Genomic DNA, 22,494 nt, shown 5'->3' on the forward strand with positions numbered 1-22,494 from the left:
TTCCGGTTTTGGCTACGCGTCACTCTCACTCCTTATTTGGTAATGTGTGTGTGTTATACTCAAGCCCCCAGGAAGTGCGCCGGAGTCTGATGAGAATATTCGTTGTGGCCAAACGGCGGTACTACACTTCCTTTAGGTTGCTGGGCCCGGAAACACTTTTTCCCATTGACTTACATGGGGAAAGAGTGGTCTGTAACCATGGATGTATAATAAGAACTGGATACAGCGTGGGAGGCGGGGCCTCATTCATTCCTATGAGAGTTGCTCATGAGCGCATGATGATAAAATGGCCCAACTTTTGAGAGTGAAACGTCACAGATTACCCGGCATGCCTGAGAAGTACCCGTATGTGCGTTCATAGCGCATGCGCAACTTTAACCAACATGCTCGTTCACATCAAGCACATCAATTTGCGTACACGTAACAGCACCGTGCGTTCATGGCAGCATGGTAATGGCTTGTTATTATGTAGTTAGCAGCTAGCGGCTAGCTAGTAATTATGCTAATGTACACATCAATCGTTATGTACTTCTATTATGCTGTAACAGGATCTAGTGATATCCAACAGAGCTTCATTTAGCATAAAATAATGATTGCACTGTATATATATATATATATATATATATATATACACACACAGTGCAATAAACTTGTTAGTGCAATAAGAAGCTACAGGAACGTTAATCTACGTCGGTAATATTAACTTTATTTAATACAACATTTACAGTACAATATTTACATCATCCAGCCCATGTAGTATAATATTTTACAAATGATGAATTACAGCAAACATGTGCAATATATCCAATATATTCGGATCACTCAGTGATGATACTATATACCTAAATAATCTGTGGAACCTCAGCTTTAATCGGATATCTTGTATGTGCAGCTATGATAAGTAATAAGGGTAGTTTTATCTTGAGTTCTGTGCCAAAGTGTGTTAGCATCTTTCGCTCAGGGGTCATGTAGATGCTTCTTATGAGACTTGTGTTTTGTTTTGGTAAAAATTGTTTGTATCGTCAATTAGCTAAGATTATTTCCGTTAATCTGGTATAACACATTAATAGGTCCTTAAATATTACAGACACAGTGTCGTGAAAAAAAAAGTAAAGTACCCACCGGGACTTTGGGGCTTAACAGGTTAAAAAAACGCAATATATACTGCAGGGGGGGGGGGGGGGGGGAAATCGCAATGTCAGTTTTTTTCAATATCGTGCAGCCCTAATACATAACTGTAGAACGTATCATAACTGTGCACATCTTATACTTATTTGATAACTACTATATCCCTTGGTTACTTGAACACTATTATTAACCAGTGTCCTACCTTATTAAAATATTGATATACGAAATATTTGTATTGGAACAGTTTTCGACGTAGTAATGCTGTAATATATTTCAGCCACTAGGGGGGGGGCAATGCCCCCCCTGCCCCCCCGCAAAATCCACCTATGGTGACCGGTGTGCTAATTCCACGCAAAACTGTAAACAGCTACATTAACATAAAGTAGTGTGATCACAGAGGACCTTCTTCATCTGTTGGACCTTGGTGCACATGTGCATATTAGTGGGGACCGACCCATGAATCTGTCAGGTATAACTTACAGTAAACATGCAGTGTAGCTGATTGATACTCTGTGTGTGTGTGTGTGTGTGTGTGTGTGTGTGTGTGTGTGTGTGTGTGTGTGTGTGTGTGTGTGTGTGTGTGTGTGTGTGTGTGTGTGTGTGTGTGTGTGTGTGTGTGTGTGTGTGTGTGTGTGTGTGTGTGTGTGTGTGTGTGTGTGTGTGTGTGTGTCTCCTTTGCAGAGGCAGTTTCAAATCAGCTGTCAGTGGGTCTGTCCTGAGAGGAGAGCTCAGACTGGTCAGGAAAACTCTCAGGTCCACTCTGCACGCTGATCACTGCAGCAGACTCTTAACCGGCAGTTTTACATCACATTGCTTAGCTGGATTTGTATCATTTTAGGCATGGTGGTGTGAGTCGGTTTGATTAATTTGTGTGTTTGGATTTCCTGATTTTAGAATTCTGTGACTATTGGAAACAAATTGATAAAAGGTAAGTCTTGAAACTGATCCCTATGTATTAATATGAAGTGATAACCATGTATGATACTATTAATAGCCATTACGGCTGCAACAGTTCAGATAACAGGATAACAAAATGTTTTATTGCAATGTTTGATTAATTATGTTCAAATTACCAAGCAACTACTAAAAAACATAGCTCTATAACATCTGTGTATATCTTTCGTAAACTTCGTTATCATTTAAGAATATAATTATTGAAGGTTGTATTTCCGAGTTACAAATCCATTGCCGGTGTGCTACAAGACCAGTGTTAAATTGAAGAACTCAAATTAAAGATAAAACAAATTATGGAACATTTAAAATGGATATTTTACAACTATAGTGAAACATTTTTGGCAGTGGCAATTCCCCAGATGTAAGGGAAGGTGATGTACAGTTACTGACCCTATTAAACTACAAAAAGTTACTCAGAGAAACAAATCTCAAACATGCCTTCACAATTGATGATTATTATTTATGATAAAGATGCCCTGGAGTAAAATACATTTCTAATTAATTCTGGAGATGTCCCGATCACGTGATCGGGGATCGGAGCCGATCACGTGATTTTCAAAAGATCGGAATCGGGAGAAAAAAAATGGGGGATCGGGATCTTTTTTTTTTTCTTTTGAAAATATTTTTATTATTTTATTTAATGTTACAAAACAAAAATGACCATGTTCATGTCTTAAAGTCATCCTGAGGACTTAGTTTTGGTTTAAAATTACACAACATCATGTATGTGTTGCTTTCTTTGGGCTTGTTTTCATAGACCTGGTTGCTTATTTCTCTGAAATCTGGCAACAGAGTGAGCAGGGCGCAGTGTCTATAGTAGCAGTAAGCTAAGGAGAGGCTACGTTCAGCTGGTGACTCGGGAGTCGGGACAGAGAAAATGTCAGGAGTTTGGAAGTATTATAAAATTGAAAGCGAAGGCAGTGTAACAGCCAGATGCAATGTTTGCAAGGCAGAGGTTCCGCGTGGTGGAAAGAACAGAGCTACGTTCAACACGACCAATCTAATACGCTACCTGAGAAACAAACATCAACAACAACACGACGAGTACACAGCGGCCACTCAGGTAACGGCACTGAAACAACCAACACTTTCAGAGACTTTTAAAAGGAAAGAGAAACTGCCCCAGAACAGTGAAAAGGCCAACACAGCAATAGCTGAATTCATCGCGTTGGATGACCAGCCGTTATCTGTTACCTTTTTTCTCTCTTAATGCATTGCATAAAGATCGGATCGGGAAATATCGGTATCGGCAGATTGTCAAAATCAAATGATCGGAATCGGATCGGGAGCAAAAAAAGGTGATCGGGACATCCCTAAAATTCCTCAATTTTGTATTAGGGACAAATGCCTAATTTGTGTAAAAGAAATGTGTGTTATAGGGGTTTTGAGAAATACAAAAAAAGAAAGCTTTTGGGTTAAGGTTATAGTAATTCAGGGGAAAATCCTAGTACGAGTAGCACAAACATCTGCCTGATGCAGGTGATCTAGTAGAGAGTGTTGATGTACACTTGAACTAGGTTTTGGGATCATTTCATTCGGGAAACGGTTCTGTCTGAAACAATCTCCGGAAATTAGGTGTGCATTCAGTGTGAGAAAAAGTTTTTAGAGAGTACTTGTCCATGGACAAGTGAGTTTGGCAATTTACTTGTCCGAATACATTTTTCACTTGAATGGACAAAAATTGGGGCCACTGGAATCTTCTTCTTCGCCATCGTATTTTACATTTTCCCACGGTTTTTATGACACCGCTAACGTAAGTGAGCGGTAAGATTTTACTGCATCACACAAAGGGTTGAGTATCGTTTGGATTTTAACGATTCCGGTTCTGCTTTTCGATTCCGGTTATTTTCGGTTCTTTGAGAGGGTCAAAATAAGTCCCATGACAAACTGGGAGAAAAATATATTTATGAAAACATTAAGTCAAATCTGTATTCCTAGTTACAAATCACTTCATACTGTTGAATTTCTTACAGTTATTGAATACAATTATATAAAAATAATCTCTGCATTGTTTAGTTAGTTCTAAGTGGTGCAGTTTGAGAATGTACAATTGGCCCAGTCTCCTCTGATGTTACACTGCAACCTGCCTGTGAGACAGAGTCCAACCACACATGTCCAACACATAGGACATAACCTAATAATAATAATACATTATATTTATAGCCTATAGGCCTAGCGCGTTTCTACAACTCAAAGACGCTTGCACTGTTGGTAAAAGTAAATAAATAGTATTTTCATTTCAATAATGCAGTTACTTTCTATACCCTGCTTCATAAACAATAGGCTACTGACATCCCTGTGCTCCTTTGAGTCTGGGGGTCCGGGGATGTGAGGACAGCGCGAGGACACAGACTGCTGCTTTACTTCATAAAGGAAATGGTGGTCAATATTAACAACACAGGAGTTAAAACGCTTAATAACCTTCATTACGTGTTAGAGAAAGAACATAAGAAAGTTTGACAAAGATGAGGCTGTAAAACGGGCAGCGGATCCGCTGTGTGTAGAAAGAGAGAGAGAGACGCTGAGCTGCACCGTGCAGCGATCAGCTGATACGGAGCATAGAGAGAGAGAGCTGCGGTCCACGGGGCTCGGCCTCGCCTCCTGTCCTCACAACTCTTATTAATCCCGGTACCAGACAATTGTTATTTGTTCTTACTCGGAACGGAGTTTTGCTTCCCAACCCTGCCACTGTGCTACACTTCCCGCCCCTCTCCGTCTAACTGTACAGAAAGCGGCGAGATGCATTTCCTTAGGAATCGACAAGCAGAACCGAAACTAACATGTCTAAACGAACAATGGCGGACACGTACAATTTGCGAATGAGTTCTGCCTTTTGTAAACTGAATGTATCAATATATCAGGGCGAAAAACATCACTTGTCCGCCAGACAAGTCAATTGAAAGATCTACTTGTAAATAATACTTTTTCGCACACTGGCATTAAGATAAGGAAGGGTCAGATTGTCCTGGGTGTGTAGTTCTCAACGTCTCAAGAAAAGGCATCCTCACACTCTCATTGGCTGAGAGGGAAATGCACCAAGCTGCTTTCAACTCTTCATTAGGAGCCAACAGGTGATCTGAATAACTTCCAATCAACAAAGGTTCAGAGGGACTTTCAGCTAAAATGTGTGATGCCCCTTTGCCTCAAGAATATGGGACTGTTACAGTAAAAAGTAGTGATGGCGAGATGAAGCCTTATGAAGCTTTGAAGCTTTCCAGCCAATTGGTTCGCAAAAAGGTTCATCTCATGAGGCTTCATCATGGGCTTCATTTGAACACAAACCCCACTGTTGGTCAAAGTGTGTAAAACAGGCATATTGAACATCTCAACAGCTCTATCTCATACCGAGTTCCCAATAGCCGCGTTCACACTGCGGTACTTTTCCCACAAAGGTTCATGCAAACTTAGTTCATGCGAACTCTTTAGTTCGCATGAACTAAGTACAGATCGCGTTTACACCAGAAAAAGTCCCTGGGGGTGGATTAGGCAAATGAAGCCGCTGACGTCACTTCTTCTGCTTTGGGTTTACTGGCAGGCCGCAAACCACTTCACGGTGTATACTGCCGCCCAAAGTCCCCAACCGGAAGTCCCCCGGAGTTGGGGACTGGCTTCAGTAGAAGCTGCTGGGACTCCCAAATTCGCTCCAGCCTACGTAAATATGTATATGGCGGATTGGGAGGAATCCGCTTTAGCCCTTTGTCCGAAACTCTTTCATTGCTATTTCCATTACTTGGATGATATTTGGGGTATCTGGTACATCTCTTTCTGACCGTTAGAGCCAATATAATCGAAAGGGAATCTCCCCACACACACACGCAAGCAGTTTTGCTCCAGAGCGAAGCTGTCTCTAGGTTTGACATCTCAAAACCGAAAAGCTGATTTATTGCTCATGGATTATCAGAAATCATTTCAAAGTGACACATTGGATTAACCTATGGATTAACTTCAGCATTGTTTTTATCGTTTTAATACCATTGAAGACCACTTTTGACCAGACTACCACACAGGTGAGCCATTTTGCCGTTTTTGGCTAACTAGCTCCATATATTTTGATGTGTTCTTGTTATTATCTCTGAGAGTTCGTATAATTGAGTGATAATGAGGGTACCCATCGATTCTGTGTCTCCTCACGATGTGAAACGATGGGTTGAGATGTGCAGCAAAGATAAATAATAAGGTTTTGTGAGTGAATTTCGGTGCAGTCATCTGTTAGCATTTTTCGCTCGTTGCTAATTCAGAGGCTCAGCGTTAGCATCGTGGGGTTTCTTTTGAAAAAAAAAATTAAAATGATGAGTTTCTTCCCGTTACATGGATATAAAACATAGTTTATTAAATGAACATGCCCTCAGACACTGTTTTCTGCAAGATATTGCAGGAGGCCCCCGGAACCGGGGTCTCTCGGGCTTCTTCTTCTTTCGTATAACGTTAGATGTCCAACTCGGTGTCGTGTAGCCACGCCCGCATCTCTGGTCCTAGGTTGAAGAGGCTGGCTTCCGAGGGTGGTCTATATAAGGGGCAGATGGTGATTATATGGACAGCGGTCTGCTCAGGGTCACCGCACTCGCATGCCGCACTGTCCGCCAAGCCCCACGTCTTCATCGAGGTTTTAAAGCGACCGACCCCAGTTCGTAGACGGTTCAGAGTGGTCCACTGCCGGCGCGGTAGGTCGTCTCCTCCAATGGTGCCATCTCCTGGGTCCCAGATGTAACAGTGGATTCGGGAGGGCCCGGCTGACTCCCACTCCTGCTTCCAAGCTGCTGCCAACCATGCATCTCTGGAGATGTCCTCAGAGGTGGAGTTGAGCATCTCTTGAGCTGCTATGTTGTAGGGGTGGCGGGACTTGAGTCTGTTTGGAGGTGCTGGAGTTATTGTGGTGTTGTGCAGGATGTGCCAGTCATACTTTTGTGCCTTCCTGGCCAGGGCGAGGGTGGCAGCCTCCCGTCGGAGGCCGGCCGGTGCTATTCCCGCGAGGACTGGCAAGAGGGACACAGGGGTAGGCTTTAAGCATCCAGTTATTATTCTGAGGGAGGTATTGATAGCCACATTGACCTTTCTCGCATGAGGGCTTCTGCTCCAGACTGGGGCGCAGTATTCCGCTACAGAGAAGACCAGGGCTTGAGTGGATATTCGCAGCGTCTTAGCGGAGGCTCCCCAGGTTGTTCCAGCGAGGCGGCGGATCAGCGCGACCCTGGATGTCACCTTGGCCTTGACTTCTTCCAGGTGTTTTTTAAAGGACAATGTCCGATCCAGACGCACTCCAAGATACTTCGGGGCTTGCTGGACCTCCAGACATTTGTTGTCGACGCGCACCTCAAGTTCCCTCCTGGCTTCTCTGGTGCTAAGGTGGTATGCCGCTGCGACTGTTTTCCCGACGCTGAGCTGTAGGCGCCACCTTCGGAGGTATGCTACTAGTGTGCCCATGTCTTCGTTAAGACCCTCTTCCATCGCCTTCCATGTTGGTCGGCTCAGCATGATGGCAAGATCGTCTGCGTAGCCATACTTTCTGGATGCTGTATCAGGTAGGTCGTGGATGTAAACATTGAACAGCATCGGCGAGAGAACAGACCCCTGCGGTACCCCGTTCTTCAGTCTTCTGAGCCTACTGCACTGGCCACTGCTGGTCTGGAGGATGAAGCTACGGTTGGAAAGTGTCTCCATGATGAACTTCACCATGTGGCGGTCCGGTATTGTCCTCAGCAGCTTCAGGTGGAGTCCCCGGAGCCACACAGTGTCATATGCAGCAGTCAGATCCAAATACACTACCCCAGCTTTCTCATTGTCCTGGAAGCTGTCCTCGATGTCTTGACAGCGTAGTGTTACCTGGTCTGCTGTTGATCTTCCACGACGGAAACCAGCTTGTTCCCGTGGGAGCTGAGAGTCCACCACTGGCTCGATGCGGCTATGGATCATCCTCTCCAAGATTTTAAATGGGACACAGAGCAACGAGATTGGTCTGTATTACTTGGGGTCTTCTGCAGATTTATTTGGCTTCGGCAGAGCTATGACAGAGGCACGGTGCCAAGTCTTTGGGAGCTTTAATCTCTGGTAGCATGATGTATAGAAAGCACAGAGCCAGCCAGATGTTGTTGTGCTCTGGTGGATGACGAACTCCGGGTGGATGTTGTCACGGCCAGGGGATTTGCCTGGCTTGAGCTTGCTCATGGCCTCACTGAGTTCCTCTGCTGTGAATTATCCCGAGAGGTTGGAATCGACACTGGCCGCTCCCGAGATGCAAGACACCTCACGCGATGTCAGTAGGGCAAAGGCTTTGTCAGCATCCGGGAAGCGGCCGTTCTTCAGGAGCTGGGATGCGATGGCGTTTGCTGTGACTGGACAGCTGTGGGGTATTGTATTTATGCCTGTGAGCTGGTTGATGGGCTGCTACGCCTTGCGACTAGAATGGGTGAAGTCGATTGATTCAACGACCTCTGTCCATCTGGCCCTGCGGGTGATATCTAGCTTCTTGAGCAGTGCTGCTGCAGTCACATCCACCTCTTCTCTGGAGCTAGCCCTCTGGTGGTCACACAGAAGGTGGCTGCATTCCTCGTCCCAACCCGGGATGTAATTCCTGTTATAGCCACGTGGGATGGACTTCTTTGCCGCACCCAGGAGGACCTGGCAATAGGCTGCATAGGCCGTATCCAGGTCGGCTGGGTCTGGCAGGCCAGCTGACATTCTTTCAGTCTCCTCTTTCAGTTGGCCTTTCGGAAGTTCCATCGCTTGACGGGTTTCCCTGGTACCGGTTCCACCAGTGATGGGACTTTAATGATGGATGGTCGGTGATGTGAGCGGGGAAACCTGTCCAGGACGCGTCTCACCGGTATCGGGTCGTTACTGTGGCATGTGGCGAAGGCTTGGTGGAGGTGTTCCAGCGTGCAGAGAAGAAGGTTGGAGGCTCCTTGGGGTCATATAGCAGCAGTGCATCGGTGTTGGAGGCCCATTCACTCAGCGCCACTCCATTAGGTGTTGTGTAGTTGTAACCCCAGTCTGTGTGCTGACAGTTGAAGTCACCTGCATAGATGGCGGGTGCAGTTATTGATGGGAGTGACGTCATGGACAGCTCTGATGGTGGGGGCTTATATACGTTGACGACTGATGTTTCCTGGATTTTTGTAACCAGCCACTCGATGTTAGAGCCTGGTGGGGATTGGCTACTGGCTGACCAGCTTATTTCAGTCCGGACGAACGTTGCTACACCGTGTTGCTTGCTGTAGATGGACCCAGCGAGATGGAACCCAGGGATCTTGAGGATGTTGTCTGATGTGCAGTGTGTCTCCTGCAGGAGCAGAACCGCTGCCCTATTGGAATCAGCCAGGTGACGCAGGACTTCGAGTTTGGCGGTTGTTAGGCCCTCGACATTGAGTTGAAGCACTGACAGGCCTCGGTTTTCGACGGTCGGGATGATTGCCCGTCCGCCGGTCCTAAGCCTGCCAGCTGCCAGCTCGACGTTTGGTTGGCGACATTAGTTTCACAAGTTCGTCTTGCACCATTTCTTGTTACTTGCAGAGGAGGCCACGTGGAAGCTGTCGTCTTCTCCTCCTACTCTCGGGCTTAACAGGTTAATGGTATTATTTTCCTAACTGACTTGTTTCAGTTTTGGTTTTAATTGTATAGTCAGTGGTATTCTATTTTTCTTGATTTCCTATATTTTGTGTGGGTATGCATTAAATAGATTTAGGTTTGCCGAACCCTCTTTTCCAAAATGTGGTCTGTTTTCCTGATTGTTTGGTTTTATTACTTTTTTCTAATCCCTTATCCCTATTATTTTCTTCACCGAGGGGATTGCTCTGGAAAGGTGTTTTGTTAGTGGTGTGCCTGGGTACAATTTGGGGTTTGTTTTTTCACAAGTTACCAGGTGTTGGGTATTTGGGGTTATTTATGTTTTAGGTAAACCTTTCTCCCTCATGGTGACACTTTTATATTGGGTGTAAACCCTAATTTTTATTCTGAAACCTCTACTGAGGGTTGTAATAGACTACTTGTTTTCTTTCTACCAAGACATATCTTCAACATTGAGGATTCTAGGTGAGTGTATTCCTTTAACATGACTTGGAGCCGTGCAATGTATAGGTTATGTTTATTTTTACAGGTTGGTTTTGGATAGGTTCGGATCCTTTCTTCTTCAAGCCCTGACTGACTGGACCAACGGAATACCTTGCGGTGCTAACAATTGGTCTTTGCAAGTCAGGGTGGTAAGTATGCGGCCCTCCTGGGTCCCATTCTGGGACAGCACGCAGGTTAAACCCATTACAAATAATTAAGCACAAAATAATTAAACAAAATGCCTCTTGAGGGCATGAAGTGACCAAAGACTTTCAACATGTCTCCATTAAAGCCCATTGTAATTTCAGGCTGATATTTCCTCACAGCAGCAGCCGCACACCTTTTAGTTAATCTGCCAAAAAGGCAACATTATTGACCCGAAAGTACACAAAAAGCACACTTCAGATACTCAAGGTCCTTGAGACGCTTCACGCTTTGAAATTTCACCGATATCTGTTACGGTTCTTCAACAAAACGTTCACATGTAAGAGGTTTATCTCTCATTCAGAACAATGGAAACCTTTGATCTCTGGACACCTCGTTAGCTCAAATATAAACATCTGTGTCATGGAACACGATGTCATAACTCCAACTGACATGCTCAGAGCAGCAGACTTCAGATAATGGTTAATGGTCCTCCCCTCAACAGCTCTACGTCAATTATGGGGTGTCATCATATGCCGTTTCCATGGAAAAGCATCCCTCGCCATAAAAGACGATGTCGCAATACATTAACTCCTATGAAAATGTTCAAAAAGTGGTCAAACTTCACATGTGTGCTAACAGTCCAGCCGTGAAGACATCTACGGGACAGTTTTGAGATTTCTTCAAATGCCGTTGCCATGGCAACACAATGCTCGCCATGAAGCACGGTTTTCTCATAACTTCAGTGAAAATGCTCCAAATGGCCCAAAACTTCACAGGTTTGGTAACGATGCAGCCATCAACGCATCTAAGCGTATAATGGGGTGTCATCAAATGCCGTTGCCATGGCGACAGACCACTCGCCATGGCAACGGCATTTTCAAGTTAGTTAAATAGTTTGCAGTTCAAATATTCTGCTGCTTTTCCAAGCCTTTCTTTTCTTCTCTTATCACACATTCAAGCCCCCAGTGTTCATTTATCATTTCAATCTAAATTCTTCACTTTCTTCTTACACATTAGATTTCAGCATAGCAATTCAGCGTCAGCTTTTCAGCATAAAGCATTCCCACTAGCAATTTCTTCAGGAATTGCATTCTCTAGTTCAGTGGTTCCCAAACTTTTTGTGCCCAAGGCACACCAAAGGTCAAGTAAAAATCTCAAGGCACACCTATTGTGCAAAATAGCCCTTATAACACGTTTTATCACTCATATCATGTAAAATATCTGTACATGTGCATAATTATTTACTAATGCCAAATAAAATGTGACAAAGACAACTATATTACGCATGAAATATTTATTAATGAAGTATTTCAGAAATTAATTTGAAACGTTATCAAATTAGGCTTCATCAAAGCAGCAACACACTCATGTAAACCAGACAGGTCACACAATAAAAAATGAGGCAAAGGAAACTCGGCAGAAATTCAGCACAGAGAACTGTCAATGCAAGGAAGCTGCATTGTCCATGGTCCTGAACTACAAATTATAAATGTAACATTTCAGCAATCAGCATTGAAACATGTGCTATTGCAAATATTTTGCCGATTTACAAATTAACTAACTCGTTACTTTACTCGCCGAGCACGTACGAACTGCGCATGCGTGAGTGGCAATAACTCTCCTTACCAGCAGGCGGCGGTAGTGTGTATTTGTCATTCAAAACAGGCAACAACCGGAAAACAGAGAAGAAGAACAGACCACTACGTGATATAAACAAACAACAAATAGCGTGTGCGTTAGCTTCACCTTAGCATGTGTTCTTTGCAGGTGTGTGTTGAGGTTTGACGTGGTGTTCACAGCAGTGGATAACAGCTTCTGGCCTGGACACAGTTTGCACCTCACCGTCACATTCCTGTCTATTCTTCGGACGAACTCAAAATAATGGGCATACCTCCACCCCTCGAAAGTTATCGCTGACTCAGCCATGTTTATGCAGCACTGCACGTGGAGATGTGGACGCGCAAGTCGCGCAGATTACGTACATATAAACCTACAAAGTACTGATATAGTAAATTAAATAATTCTTTTTGTGTAGTTGTATATTGCAATAATAACGTATAGTTGTCACAAAATCCCACGGCACACCCGGACTTGACTCACGGCACACCAGTGTGCCGCGGCACACCGTTTGGGAACCACTGCTCTAGTTAACTACATTCTCATTTAGCTGTAGCTTTTATAAACAAAAAGAAAGACTTGAACCATGGACCCTGCGGTCCACTGCTTTCCAACTGAGACACAGCCCACACACTGAATCTACCCGAAAACACTGCATCCTATTTATTCATGTTTTTATTCCTACATTTATTTATGCTTTTATTTATTTATACTTATGAAATATTCCGACCTCTATATTAGTGAGGGTCTGAGCTCTCTTAATTCCGTCACTGGGCCCGGGTACAGGAGGGGTAATAAGGTTCTTAGTATACATCCATGGGTAATATGAGCGTTGTGGTTCAACCGATCTAAAGCACTTTCTGAAGCAGTCATGTGGTATCCGCAGGCAGCGAGGCTTCGTTTGTCATCTATGACGTCACTGGCCCAAAACGATACAAGCTTCACAAAAAGCTTCGGGAATTACTCGACACACGCTCTGAAGCCTCTGCGCAATATGTAACATCACTAGTAAAAAGGCTAGAAGTAAGTCTTTGCCATCAAAGTAAGACCTGCATTGAGTTTAGGAGACTTTGGATGGACCCATAATGTAAATATATTCCCTAATTTCCAACAAATCGGTTTCCGAATCATTAAAAGCTCAGAAAATAAGTGTCAAAAGGTTAAATTGCAGAGCCCCTGGCTGAAAATATCTGCTGAAATGAGGTGTACATTATATGGCAGAAGGTTCAGAATGTCCTAGGTGTGCAATTCTCTACCGCTCTTAACCCTTTTAGAAAGAGCAGGGTCATATTTGATTGGCCGAGAGGGAAAATGCACCAACAGGTGATCTGAATAACCTCAAATCAACTCAGGAGGAGAGGGACAAGTAGTTGAAATTATTTGGGAAAATCATATAATGGTTTATCACCAAATCGGTACATAACATAACAGGAAAGTAGAATACATGCTAGAAAATTATACATACATTATTAGTTGAAAACCATCATATTTTTTACTTTTTAGGGATAGACTACACTCAAATGTAGTTTCAAAATACCACTTTTGCCAAAACTTCTCATTATTTCCTTTGACTAATATTTGTAACATTAAAAAAACAAATACACCTTAAAAAGCAAGAGGAGCAAAAAGAGTTAACTTTGTAAAAACGCTTGTTCTTGTTTACAACTAAATAAATCCCCACTGTATGTCTGGAGATTTAGATTGGAAAAACACATATACTAGCTATACTATATTATAATACAAATATGGATTGAACGGTATTTATTTTTAAGTCATTCTTTCCTGGACGATAGTTACTGTTAGAAAGGGACATTGTGAACTTTTCTGATTTGTAATAGCTGGTTTCTGTAACCCTAAGATTTGAGTAGTTTCTCCTGATGATTGAGCTGGGCCTGGCTGACGGCAGCCTGATCGACGAGCTGATGGAGCTGACGGCACAGAGCCTGAGCCAGAGGGAGATCCAGGAACACTTCAACATCGTCAAGGAGATCGGCCGGGGGAAATATGGCAAAGTGTTGCTGGTCACACATCGCTTCAGGGGTTAGACTGCACTCTAATTTACAATCTCTTTCAGTGGAGAGTAACCTTGTAGCCATTTCTTTCTAACACCAATTACAGTAATATAATCCTGTCGAGAAAATGTTCACTTTCTTTCCCCCGTACATATGCATTGATTTGAATCTGTTGCAAATCGATATCTAAAAAGTAGGTGATGACATGTTTTAGCCAATTTTTAGGAATGTAAGGAATGGAATTGTTTTAGGGTTAGGGGTAGTAACTTGTTTAATTTCAATGTTAGGGTTAGGGGGTTAGGGCTAGCTTTCATTAAGTTAAAGGGATAGTGGAAATCCGCGAATTTTGGGTTTAACTTATGTATTTTTATAAAAAATAAGCATAATAAACCATTTTTTTTTATTTCATGCGCTTAGTTTCATTTTATTTTCAATTGTACTGCTCCCGACCACGCCCTCTCAATGAAACGAAATACTTCGGGAATCTTCGGGTGATGACGAAAACAAAGGAAGACGGGCACAAACATTGGACGAGGCACGAGTATTTTATTATGTTTTCTGGCTGATTTAATGCATCATTAGCCTGTACCATTGTGTACAACGCCATTTATTGCCTGTCGATTAGGCGACCGGAGGCCTCGTCATCCGATAATCCGGTACACAGTGTCGAATGTGTACACTACAGTCATCATATAGACATGATAGACTAACAGTACTGTGAGTACAGCCTACACTCGACAGGCAGCCTGGCTAGCCTAGGATTAGGACCATACTACGTCAAAAGACCGATTGGCTCTAGCTGTATATCATGCTAGTATACAATTCATTTAAATGTATTCATGTAATTAATGCCCATAAGGCTGTTACATATACAATAATAAATGTGACAAGATAATTTATGTGAACCTGACCCTGGTATGTTATGAAATGTACCCTACATGCAGTCATCCTCGGGCATAGCCATAGGCCTACAGTGCATGCATGCCAACTTTTGCAATATATAATATAGCGCCTAGCGTGAGCTATGCTTAGGGACCTACCAGTCAAGATTATTTGTGCGTAGGGGTGCATCATCTGGCGCCTGGTCCTGGTCATCCTCGCCATTGCCCATGCCGTTAACTAACTCCATCACCTCGGGCTCGAACAAATAAGGACGTAATGGTCCATCGTCTGGCTCAATATTCTCACCATCGTCGCTTACTGAACCGGATTCAGATTCAGTTCCTAAAACTACATTTTCAGAGGATGTTTCTGACTCGCTATCATCACTGGATACCTCGTACAATCCTTCTTCTTTGTCTGGTATATTTGCCCTTCCACGTTCATTCTGCATAGACGCCATGGTTTGTAATTGTTTCGTCTTCCTGAGTTTTCCTCACTTCCGGCTTGGCTGAATCAATCATTTCGTTTCTAAAAAAGTTCGGGGAAGCTGCAATAAAGTGCTTCTAACATGCGTAAGGCAATTATTATATTTTTTTAATCAGGTGTGATTGTTTTGGTACGTAATTATGCTTGTATATAAGTTAAAACGAAACTATTTGGGGTTCAATTTCCACTATCCCTTTAACTAGGGGACTTGATTCCAAACAGCGACCATTACAACCTACAAAAATAAATAACTTCCTACATTTTCCAGTAAATGCAAATAAGTTGTCATTTATAGAGCAAAAAGGTTGGACTGGAGAGACTTTAAGGAACTTTACAGAGAAATTAGAGTGAATAGAAGAGAGGTGGGAAACACATCATTTGAATATAACATAAGGTGGGTGATGGCCGTCCTCTATAGGTGACCTGAGAGGACATAAGTCGAGCCAAAGTGGAGCAATGCATGTGTCTGTTTAGACAAGGACAGAGCAGAATGCAAAGCACGACCTGGCATTAGGCTGGTTGGCTTAAGGCCTGGAAGCTTTCACTTAAAAATAACATTGGAAGGGGGGTTAGGAAGTGATCTCGGTGCAGCTTAAGGTTGTAGAAAATCCATACAGAAACTACTAAATATCAGCACTGCGTCCCTAACCCTAAGACAAAGAAGATGTACATGAACAATGATAATAATATCCAAATTACTTGCAGGGACCCCCATGGCCTTGAAAGTGATTCCCAAAGCCTCGACTAAGCTGCAGGGCTTTCTGCGAGAGTACTGCATCTCCTTACACCTGTCCTGCCACCCCTGCATCGTGGGCCTCTTCGGCATTGCCTTCCATTCTAATGAGCACTACTGCTTTGCCCAAGAACTTGTCATTGGGAGGGACCTGTTTGCTGTCATCCAGCCAAAGGTGAGTCAAACATTGGCAAGACACTAAGAGGAAAGCCATGCTAGCGGTTGAGGTTGCATTTAGGTACAGTGGGTTTAGAGATGAATGCTAATGTCAACATATTAACATGCTCACACTGTCTAAACTAACACGTGTTGGACAGATATAATGTGAACCATGTTCACCACTTTGTTTTAGTCTGTTTTAAGCTCACCGGTATTGACATGGTAATATTTGGCTAATGGGAAGGATTCATTTTTTACCTTTTTCCAGTATTTGATCATAAAACAACCAAGTCAGTTTCATGTATTACAGTAACTGTAATAATAAATAGTAGTTGGCTACTTTGTGATTGCAAATAAATTGTCGAGCGCTGTTCTCTGAACCAAAAGTAAGTCATTTGTTTTTAAAAAATGCTCTGTGCCAATCTAATCAAATATTGTACAGTAGTTGAGTAGTACTGTTACTTTAACACTAGAACCGCCAGAGGTCGCTGTATACCTAAAACGGCCAACGGGTAAAATGTACCCGCTATTGATTTTCAAGTTACAATGTTCTTTTATTTATCATACAAGAAGAGTGAGTTTTGATATATCTATCTATCTATCTATAAGGAACCGCAGTAGACAAAAGGCGTTGCTATATCAACACGTCATGTTTACGCTGCATTTTCTATGAGGTAAATATTACCCACTGGCGGATATAGGTATAAATGGCATTTTCTTTGACGATTTTTTCAATCTTACTTCATATTGACAATTTTTGACAACAGAGCGTGCTACATAACACACTTTCAGGAAAAGTCACGGACTGGGAGACTTGAATATTGTATTGGAAGAAAAAAAGTTACATACAATCAAAAAACAGCTGGGGTAAAATTGACCCGTTGGCGGTTCTAGTGTTAAAGGGTTTTTACTCAAGTAATAGTAAAAGTACTTGTATAATAAAAGGTACTTGAAGGTACTTATTAATAAAATGTTGATCAGTTAAAATGTACTGGGTACACTTTACTGAGTTTATGTACACTAGTAAATCCAAAAACAGCAACATTAGCCATGTAGTCCAAACCAACAATAAATATAATTGTTATGGACAGAACTTTGCCTTGCCATTATATTATATTATATCTGTCAAAAACAACATGTCAGTGTGAGCATGTTAATATGTGTAGCCTCACAATAATTAACAAGGAAAGAGACAAAACTCAAACAATTGAATACAACTACTCAACAATAAATTCAAACTCTGTGGACACTGTGGTGGGCGCAGCAAGCGTTCTCATGCTTCAGTAACCTTCCACATATTATTGAATCAACAGCAGAATAAATCATGGAAAAGGCAGACAACTTGAAGCTGTACAAACAATTCAAACTCCACAGCAGTGGCTTGGCCCAGTGGCATTGGCAGACATCACTATGTTGGACGGCACAGAGAAAGTCAGGGCAACCTAGCCTATCCAATACCAATCATACCATCAGTTCTGAAACAGTTATTCATACAAGCCTTACTATCTATCAGAGGTAATGTTACAGGCACCAATAACAATAAGACAGCATTAACAGCATCATTAATCAAGGGTGTGGATAGTAGCACCAACATGCCAAGTTAAAAGGAGCATGGACCCAGAGTAAACCACCAATACTCACACAATGCCAAACTAAATGTATAAAACCATTATTTGCATCTTATGCAGCCATGCAGACTCAAACTTGATGTAGGAAAGTCTGAACAGGGCTGCCCCTGCCCCACGCAGAGTTATGATACCCCTGGTTATGAGGGGGTGATGAGGCCCTCTGTGTCCCGAGCCCTGTGGCACGCTTAATTGCGCAAGATGGGGCCCCACGCAGTATCCGTGATCTGCGTGTAGGGAGGGGCGGGCCTGACATTTTGGACATTTGCCTCTAGCCTTTCCTTCTTTATGGTTTATGGCTTCTTTGTGGTTAGAGTGCAATCTTTATTCTGAAACCTTCAAACATTACACAAAGAGCTCTATCCCTCCTTTGTCTGGTTGTTCTAGGTGGGTATTCCAGAATCTTCAGTAAAACGTTGTGCCGTCCAGATCGCCAGTGCCTTGGAGTTCATCCACAGCCATGGCCTGGTCCACAGGGATGTCAAGCCAGAAAACATCCTCCTGTTGGACAATCACTGCTGCCAGGTCAAACTAGCAGACTTTGGCCTGGCCCAGAAGAGAGGAACTATGATACGATTTATCACAGGGACACTACCCTACATGGCCCCGGAGCTTTGTACCGTTGCCTTAATGGAGGGCCAGAAAGAAGTGACCACCCCTCCGCTTAGTGTGGAGCCAAGCCTGGACACCTGGGCCTTCGGGGTGGTTATTTTCTGCATCCTCACGGGTTACTTTCCCTGGGAGCGCTGCATGGACTCGGATGACTTCTACCAGGAGTTTGCAGACTGGTGCACAATGGAGGAGACACCAACCACTGAGGAGGACGTTCCTCCTTTGTGGCAAAGGTTCACCCCAGAAGCTATGGAGATGTTTAGCAAGCTCCTTGCTCCTGATTTAGCAAAGAGGTGTACAGTGGGGGAAGTCAAATCTTACGTGGAAAAGGACTGGCTTAAAAAAGTGAACGTGATTGAGCCGCAGCAGACAGTAGAAAATGGCAAAATCAGGGAATAGTTCTGGGCATGGCGAGGTGAAGGTAGAGACTAATATGTATATAATATAAAGCTTCTATAGGCATAGGCAGCATGTCGAATATGCAAAAAAAGGTGCCTGAAACGTGTGGTGTTTACATCATGTAGAGGGGTACCATATATCTCTAGAGCTTGGGTTATATATTCAATTTAAAAGACAGGAGTACTCAGAAAACATCATAAAGTCTACAGATGCTGGTGTTATTGTGGTGGAAGAAATATTCAGATGCAATAATGTGTACTTACATAATATATTATAACCAGAAGGCTTACTGTAACTACTTTATCTTTGAAAAGTCAAAACACGTATCATACACTATATTCATGGTTTTTATTATTATTATAATTGATATCAAAATGTAGGTTAGTATGTAGTTGGACAAGACAAGGCTGATTGAAACAACTTTATACCACTTTATAACACTACTATAAAAATATATTGCCTTTTATATTGATGGTGTTCTTTTGGTAAAGATACCAGGTCGATCAAGCCATGCTCCTCGGGTATTTTAATAAAAACGCAGAATATTTTATAAATCATAAGTCTTGAATGAGAAATCTGTACAACAGAATAGTCAGGTAAATATTTAATAACATCTGGCAGTACTGATTCCTTTAGTTTTCAGCATATTGGGAAGTAGCCTGAGGAACAAGGTTTAGGGTTCCCAGCCCCATAAAATAATATCTGTATTTACATGGAGTAGCAAATCCTACAGTTGCCTTAATGTTTAAAAAAGGGTCTTTGATAAAAAACAAATGCATGAAGGGGGTTTTAATGAAAATAAAATAAAAAAATAAAGCCTCCAGGCACTAGGTTTATGTAGCGAAATATCAAGAACTAAGAATGAGGAAGTGTTCCATTTTGAGTGACTATCCAGAGATTGTACATACTGTTTGTTAACATAACAAAAAATGAAATGCATCTTTGTTCATGAACTATGTGACGTCGTATTTTTGTAATTATCCAGTATAAAGTTATTCTCAAGTCTGTCTGTGCAACAGCATTTCAGCATCAGCTCCAGCTATGTATATTCAGAATATTTTGTATTTTGTAAATAAAACTTGGATTTGGTGGGTGATATAATACATATTAAAATTAGTTTATTCATAAAACTGAAGAAGCATTAAACAATGTGCACGTGAAGTCACAAAATGGACCACATGGCCATGACAGAAAAGGGAGATGCACACAACCAGGCTAATTAGGAGAAAAACAATAATTTAAAGGTCGAGTTATTAGTAACTCCAGAATTATTGTTGTGCATGAGTAGAAATGTCAGAAACACAAAGGCCCAAATAAATGCAGCAACTGAGCTCTAAGGGACTTTATAAACGTGCACCAGGCACAGGTGTCGTTAACGAGCCCAGGTGTTGCTAATGGGCCAGGTGTTCCCCCTTTACTAATCACCCGAAACAGAGCCAAGCCTTTCCTTTCCTTGCTTCCTCTCATCACATTGAAGTCCTGTCAGGTGAAAACAGGAGGCGAGTAACAGACACACAGGGTCCTTCTCACTTCGGTTAAATGGATTCCTTGCGTCCGGCCTCACTTGCGTCGTTTCCCCGTGACTGGTCCCTCCCACCAGGGAAGCATGGAGAGATGCAAGGAAGCCACGAGAAGCAAGGAAATGAGTTTTAAGAGCAATGGAACACCCGCGCCTACACATTTACTGACACAAACATTTGTATCATCTGTTGTAGACCCAAATAAATGAAATCAAATAAGAACTCATTCTCAAAAAAGATAAACGCCATTCTTAAAATGTATACACGAACAATATTTTTGATTAATATTGATTAGAGTGCACAATAGAAATAAAATAATTGAGAGAAGAAAAAGAGATATGTTATCTATCAAAACCCAGTTAGATTAACATTCATTGGACTGCACACTTTGTTTGTTTGGATATGTAGCACATTAAAATGTTAATAGCACTTAATGACTGACTGAATGGAAATGACAATAAATGAAAAAAGCGATCATGAAAATGTTTCCAAGAAATGAATAAAATGATTTTTGACCACGTTGTTGTTCAGATATATCACATATTTGTAACTAAATGAAACATGAATTGAAACAAAACACGGTATAAACTGAGGAGTGACTCTCGTGAGGTTCATGTGTTTTCTTCACTCCGCTGGTAAACTGCTCTCATGTCAAGAAGCATCACTGTATCGTCCAATCAGTGAGCGATACACATTAAGGGGGCGGGGCGAGTGTCTGAGGATTTCATCGAAGGATGGTCTGGTGGTTCCTCGATTATAGCTCCTCCATTATCGCTCCTCGCTGCTCGGTCCTTCGGCAGAAATAAGGCCATTGGGACGCTACTCAAGATGGCGCAGACAAATCAACCTCCGGTGAGACCGAGGAGCGAGGAGCGAGGAGCGAGGAAATGAAAAATAAGAGAAGTGAGAAAGGGCCACGGAAATAGGAGTTGAGGCAACAGGCATTTAATATAAAGCAACATTAATTTAAAACAACATATATGAAATATATGAAATATGAGGTGTTGCTCAACTGCATCAGCTGTCTACTGTTTGTATTTTATCATTTCTGTCATATGAGAATAACAGTGTCATTAATAGTTACGCATTTACTTTAAATTTGATTTACAATAGTAAAGTAGAATGTACAGATTTTTTTTTTAACACACACACAGCCTTTATCTAGCTTATTTTGTGAAGTGCTGCAAATGTTTGTATCAAAGAAGTCCATCCATCCACTTCTGTTTCTCCAATCTTGCTCTTTATATCTATTCTATTTAAAGTTAGATCATGACAGATTCATGTCTCAGTTTTTATTCTCCCTTTAACCTTCTTCACTGTCCCTCTTCAGCCCGTTTACATTTAATCATCTCTTGGCGTTCTGCTATAGTTGGCTGTGGCGCTCCACTGATGGATGTCCTGGATGTGTCGGACTCAGAGGGGGGTAGAGCCAAACTTGGCCCGTGTCCTGAACCTGCTTGGTCCCCCTCGTGCTTTACAGAATATTTAAGGCATTACGCTGACCAGGTGATCTTTCAGTTGACCCCTGTGCACATACAGGCCTGCCATACGAACACTAATACAGCCAAGTAGACCTGTCCCCAACCCTCTGCTAGTGCCCACACGCAAACAGTAACGGAGCGTCCACACTACAGCTCCAAAAATAGCTTGGAGCTGGGCGTGTCTGGAGCTTGGGGATTTTATTCAAGCAACACGGCCAACAACCAATCACATGAATCTCCCGCCCCCGACATACAAAGCAAAAACCCCCGGGGATTTTATGCGAGCAATATATATATAAACTCCCCAAACAGGCGAAAACCTACCAGTTTCCCCCACTGTCTCTGCCACCTCCCTCCATGCCTGGTTCCTCCGGTTTGTATCCCGGGAGGTGAAGAGGGTCTGGTCATACAAAACCGGGTGATTTGCTACGGCGATAGTTAGTTTCTCCTCCGACTTTTTTTGAAATATAGAAATGAACGGCGGGATATCTCTCCCAGCTTAGACGCGGTTTGATTGGCTAGCGCTTCAGCTGTCAGATGTTGGGAAACGGGATTTGATTGGCTGGCGCTGGCTACTCCTGGGTCGCCTGAGACGCCTCGCTCTGCTACCCACAATTCAGTTCGGCGAAAAAGCGCGGCTACGTGACGTCACCCCATTGAAAGTGAATGGGCAGCTTGGAGCAGCTTGGAGCTTTC

The 22,494-nt window shown here is 42.7% G+C and overlaps 1 protein-coding gene across 1 annotated transcript; it reads left to right on the plus strand.

Annotated features, from left to right (window-relative positions):
• The first annotated feature begins 1,976 nt into the window (after positions 1–1,976).
• LOC117449877 (serine/threonine-protein kinase SBK1) lies at positions 1,977–20,783 on the plus strand. The gene is made up of 4 exons (XM_034087781.2): positions 1,977–2,056; positions 13,748–13,929; positions 15,975–16,177; positions 18,174–20,783. The coding sequence occupies exons 2-4, from the start codon at positions 13,767–13,769 to the stop codon at positions 18,795–18,797; spliced, it is 990 nt and encodes a 329-aa protein (XP_033943672.1). The 5' UTR covers positions 1,977–2,056; positions 13,748–13,766; the 3' UTR covers positions 18,798–20,783.
• Positions 20,784–22,494: the final 1,711 nt, after the last annotated feature.

Source organism: Pseudochaenichthys georgianus, chromosome 7 (assembly GCF_902827115.2).
Source record: "Pseudochaenichthys georgianus chromosome 7, fPseGeo1.2, whole genome shotgun sequence".
Taxonomy (NCBI): domain Eukaryota; kingdom Metazoa; phylum Chordata; class Actinopteri; order Perciformes; family Channichthyidae; genus Pseudochaenichthys; species Pseudochaenichthys georgianus.

Excerpts from the sequence above, each read along its gene's own strand:
- LOC117449877 (XM_034087781.2), top strand. The coding sequence starts at position 13,767 with ATGATTGAGCTGGGCCTGGCTGACGGCAGCCTGATCGACGAGCTGATG. Across the intron at positions 13,930-15,974 it reads GGTCACACATCGCTTCAGGG|GGACCCCCATGGCCTTGAAA; the intron begins GTTAGACTGCAC and ends AATTACTTGCAG. Across the intron at positions 16,178-18,173 it reads TTGCTGTCATCCAGCCAAAG|GTGGGTATTCCAGAATCTTC; the intron begins GTGAGTCAAACA and ends TGGTTGTTCTAG.